Below are 4,812 nucleotides of genomic sequence, written 5' to 3'. Positions count from 1 at the left end.
AGATATTGATGAAACAATCTGACGCTGCAGCAGAATCCGAGTCAAACTACAAGTCCAAAGGTGTTGTCTCACCTCCACTTGGGCCCATGGACCTTGTACGACCTAGGATTAGTTTTAGGATGCCTTGGGACGTCCTCCCACCTCCTTGGCCGCCGCCCCTTGCTCCTATATGAGTAGATCCATCTAGTAGCTTTTTCCTGGGGATTTGTTAATTAAAAGTTAGCCATTGCAACTTCGTGTACTTCGTTTGTGTCCAACGACCAGACCAAGACCACTTTCGGATTCTCACATTTATCAATACTTCATCTATGTTATCATATTCTTACTTGTTCTTCGATTGCGTGGAGGAATAAATCTTCATGGTCAGGCTGATCGTGCTTCCAGCATCGTCAGTAACCTCAGGAGATTGGTTTAGGCGATTGCTAAGGCGCAGCGTCATGCATGTTTGTAGTCGGATCGTCAAAGTCAACTCCACCAAATCGATAGCTATCATCTCATCGAAAGATCGGGCCCCTCACCTCTATCAGATGGCAACCAAACATGCCCGGTGACTTTCACTATAAGGCCTTCCGTACATACCCCGCTATTTTTCTTCTGGAGTACTAACAATGTCATACCCTCTATTTTTGTTGTTGTTTCCACGGCAATAACAATTCCAATCATTATGAACCAAGCCGTGGTTGGTAGCTAAGATGGGTCGTTGTATCCCAGCAACGAGAGATCAAACCCTTGGTCCGACATTTTGTTTGTCTCGTTTTAGCAGAACTTTGTTAAGCGAATTACTTCAATGGTACTCCCTCCGTTCGGAATTACTTGTCGCAGAAATGGATGTATCTAGACGTATTTTAGTTCTAGATACATTCATTTTCAAGACAAGTAATTCCGAACGGAGGGAGTATGTGATATTAATTCCCGTCCATAGCGTGACACATCTTGAAACTCCACGGCAGTATGTTGTTTGGTGGTGGAGTGTGTGTATGCATCTTAATTGTAGGATATATAGTGGGTTGTCATCGACAAGGTCAGGCCGGCTCCGGTATGGAAGAGGCGAGAGCGGTGCGTCGGTGGCTCGTTCTGGCGGCGGCAAAGGTCGTTCGGTAGTCCATGGACCTCGATGCAATTTTTATTATGTTTGAGGTGCTTTCGGTGAATTTTTATAATATATCTGATCTTTTTCGAAAAAAAGTTACGCATGGTTTAAAAGAAGAAAGATATATAGTGTTTCTCCAAATGAAAATTTGACCGTTGGTCGAGAAACTTCAGTCATCTGATACAACCGACTTCCATCTAAAGTCAATACACAAGCAGGCCTTTTACACGTAGTTGAGTCTTGAGTGCGTTAGTTAGTCTTAGAATCCACCAGTATGCTGTACATGCAGATCAACTGATTTTGTAATATGTACTGTAGCTCACTGAAGCCTCTTGAGCCTGACCTGCGCGCCGTGCTCAGGCTGCAGCAGGCCAACGGTGAAGGGCGCGTGCGTGTAGGACGGCGAGAGGTCGAAGGAGAAGCGCTGCAGGATCATGGCGAGCCCCATTTTAGCCTCGAGCAGCGCGAAGTTCTGGCCGACACAGATCCGCGGGCCCCAGCCGAACGGGAAGAAGGCCGGCGCGTCGACGGACGCCTTGGAGACCCCCTCGGAGAACCTCTCCGGCCTGAACTCATGGGCGTCCGCGCCCCAAACCTCCTTGTCGTGGTGGACGCTCAACAACGGCAGCATAAGCACCACGCCCGCCGGGTACCTGACGCCGCCGAGCTCCGTCGGCCTGTACGTCTTGCGCTGGAGCGCCGTCAGCGGCGTGTACAGCCGCAGCACCTCGTACAGCACCATGGTCACAATTCTCAGGCGACTTAACCCGTCGTAATCCGGCGTGCGGTCGCCGAAGACATGCACGACCTCGTCCCTGGCGCGGTCCTGCCACTCCGGGTGCATGCAGAGGACGATCATCGTCCACGTGAGCAGCACCGACGTGGTCTCCATGCCGGCGAAGTAGAATAGCTTGCACTCTCCGATCACGTCGTCGGTTGTGATGCCGGCCTTGGAATTGCCGCCCGCCCTGGTGTGTGCCATGTTGGACTCCAGCAGCAGCCCGAGAAGATCGTCGCTCGTGGCTTCGCCGGCCCTCAAGGCGTTCTCTCTTTTCGCGATGATGCCCTTCAGGATCCTCTCGATCTCGGCCGCGATCTGTCTCATCCTTCGGTTGGCTTTTGTAGGAAAGAACCTGCACATAAACAGTGAGTGCATCAGTACAGTCTGCACAATTGATTGACGTGCAAAAGGAGAGTAACTAGAAACACTCACAAATAACCAGGGATATGTATCTTGTTCATGGCGAGCACGGTGAGCTCGATCTGCTCCCCCTGAAGCTGGAAGATCCTCCGGCCCTCCAGGTAGCTGCTGCCGAAGGCGGCGCGAGAGATGACATCCCCTGTCAGGTTCTCCATGTCGGGCCAGACATCTACCTCGCATGCCGCATCACCCGCGGCTAGGCCTTCCCATCTGTCCACCAGGTCCGTGCAACATGCAGCGAAAGCTGGCAGCATGCGCTGAAAATTGGACACCAATTTTGTCACTCCCTGGAGCCAACCAATGCTAGTCTGCCATGTCAATGACCGAACAAAAAACAAAAATCACCTTGAGCTTCTCGAGATGGAAGGCAGGGTTGATGATCCTCCTGTGCTTGGCCCATTTCTCGCCCTCGTGGCTGCCAATGCCATTGTGCAACATCCTCTGAAGTCGGCCCAACTTGAGCTTCTCAAAGTCGCCGGACTTGTTGCACAGTACTTCTCGCACCAGTGCGGGCTTGGTAATGGTCACTCTAGGTGACGGTCCAAACCAAGTGATAGACATTTTACCTGAAATGAAATGATTTTAGACAATCACGAGGTACTCCCTCTGTTCGGAATTACTCGTCTAAGAAATGAATGTATCTAGATGTATTTTAGTTATAGATACATCCATTTTTGTGACAAGTAATTCCAAACGGAGAGAGTACCTTGTATCAGCAGTTCTTTTTCCTTTCTTCAGTTATTATGAATACACATCTACATTTTCATTTTCGGTTAGCCCATTTACCTAAGTGGGGTAGGGATTGTCTAGTTTGCTAGAACATCATTAGATTTGGTGGATAGAAAAATGAAGCCCGATGCACCCACTAAAATAAGAAGGGTGGGATCTAGAGTCTAGTCATCATCACATTAGTGTGGGTACCTTTCGAACTGGACTATTGAGTTGGTGTTTTCCTCTTTGGAATGATGATGTCTACTAGCTAGCGTACGCAATAGGAATATGGCCTTGGATGCAATCATGCAGCATGGGATTTCCTTGTTGATACTCTCTTTTACAAATGCTCCTATAGCTAGATACCTTGAGTGTTTGTAAATCTGGTTGCTCTAATCTGCTACGAAACTACAATTAATAAAGTTGAATTGAACTTCAAAATAGCATGAGAAAAAGCCGCGCAAAAGGAAATTAGCATGAGAAAAAAATAGCCAATAGCAGTGTATACAAAGAAAAAATGATTCCGATAAACGGCGGCGCACCTTCGGCTCGCTTCAGTGCTTGTAGTCGTCGCTAGGTGGTCTACGGATCTAAATGTAAATTTTATTATTTTTGGTATTCGTTGTACTGCCATGATTGAAGATGAATAAATCGGAAGATTTCCCGCAAAAAAAGACAAAAAAATTGATGAAAACTGAGTCTGCTCTTGGAAACATGTTCCCGGACGACCGAGTGACGAGACCAAAGAAGTTTCCAAGGCAAACCAATGCAGCCGACTCCAAGGTCAAGGGGCAGACTAGTAGGAAGAGAACAAGAGAAGTAGGAGACGTACCGTGCTCCTTCATGGTCTGGTGGAACAGCGGCATGGCCCGGGGCACGACGTCGTGGCAGCCCAGCGGCATGGACCGGGACCTCGCGTCCTCGTTGAGCCTCTCGGCAAGCGGCGCGTCGCCGGCCACGGAGCGGTACGGCGTGCCCCGGAGGCCCTGCGACCGCAGCGCGCGGTCCAGGCGCCGGGGCCTCCACCACGCCCAGTCCAGCGCCCGCACGGCGCACCAGGCGATCGCCGCGCCCGCGACCACGTAGAGCAGCAGCTCCCGTGGAAAAGAAACCGGCGATCCCATCACGCTCGTCGCCGGGGAACAGAACAGGCCGGAGCAGGCAGCACAAGGGGAATGGGGTTGATTGATGCTTTGCTCTCTTGCGGTGATCAAGTGGGTGGGGGCGTAGGATACGATCGAGTGGTGTGGTGATCACCTTCCATTCCACCGCTATATATAAAAGATGGTGGAGGCCTTTTTGCACCGCATGCTTTAGTGCACATTTTTGCGCCCTGGGCTGTTTCCGTGATGGTTCTACAGTCCACAGCAGGCCGGGGAAGTGGTCTTTTCTTTTAATCCCTTTGAAATGAGAAGATCCGTGTGGGAAAAAAAGGGAGCAAAGTTGGACGACGAAAAGCGAGCGTAGGGACGCGGCACGGCACCAACCTGGTCTAGTTGGCTGGCTGCATGGGCCGCTCGTCGCCTCAATCTGTCTGGGTTTGCACTCGATCGAGAGCGTGTTTCTTTCGGAAAGAGCTGACTATCTGCTTTCTCCTTCCCATTTGAAGCAGCTAGCGTGCGTCTTCGTACATACAGGTCATAAAGTTGCAGCGTCGCACGTAGAGTGGTCATGCCGTGCACCGAAAGCGCCTGCACAAGCTCTCCCTGGCTGGCTTTTTAAAACCAGATAGCGCCCCAAAACTCCCGTTGGAAACCAAAAAAGGCAAGGAAAATATGTCTGGACGACCGCTGCAAATTAGAATTTACAT

The 4,812-nt window shown here is 50.4% G+C and overlaps 1 protein-coding gene across 1 annotated transcript; it reads right to left on the bottom strand.

The window, feature by feature from the left end:
• Positions 1-1,268: 1,268 nt before the first annotated feature.
• LOC109731517 (cytochrome P450 CYP72A616) lies at positions 1,269-4,361 on the bottom strand. The gene is made up of 4 exons (XM_040403974.3): positions 3,835-4,361; positions 2,637-2,857; positions 2,304-2,548; positions 1,269-2,223 (listed from the first exon to the last, which is right to left on the bottom strand). The coding sequence occupies exons 1-4, from the start codon at positions 4,124-4,126 to the stop codon at positions 1,410-1,412; spliced, it is 1,572 nt and encodes a 523-aa protein (XP_040259908.1). The 5' UTR covers positions 4,127-4,361; the 3' UTR covers positions 1,269-1,409.
• Positions 4,362-4,812: the final 451 nt, after the last annotated feature.

This window comes from Aegilops tauschii, chromosome 3 (genome assembly GCF_002575655.3).
Source record: "Aegilops tauschii subsp. strangulata cultivar AL8/78 chromosome 3, Aet v6.0, whole genome shotgun sequence".
NCBI classification, from domain to species: Eukaryota; Viridiplantae; Streptophyta; class Magnoliopsida; order Poales; family Poaceae; genus Aegilops; species Aegilops tauschii.
Note: the sequence above shows the minus strand (reverse complement) of the source record. Positions and strands in the feature narration are given on the sequence as shown.

Excerpts from the sequence above, each read along its gene's own strand:
- LOC109731517 (XM_040403974.3), bottom strand. The coding sequence starts at position 4,126 with ATGGGATCGCCGGTTTCTTTTCCACGGGAGCTGCTGCTCTACGTGGTC. Across the intron at positions 2,858-3,834 it reads CCAGACCATGAAGGAGCACG|GTAAAATGTCTATCACTTGG; the intron begins GTACGTCTCCTA and ends ATTTCATTTCAG. Across the intron at positions 2,549-2,636 it reads TCCATCTCGAGAAGCTCAAG|CGCATGCTGCCAGCTTTCGC; the intron begins GTGATTTTTGTT and ends TCCAATTTTCAG.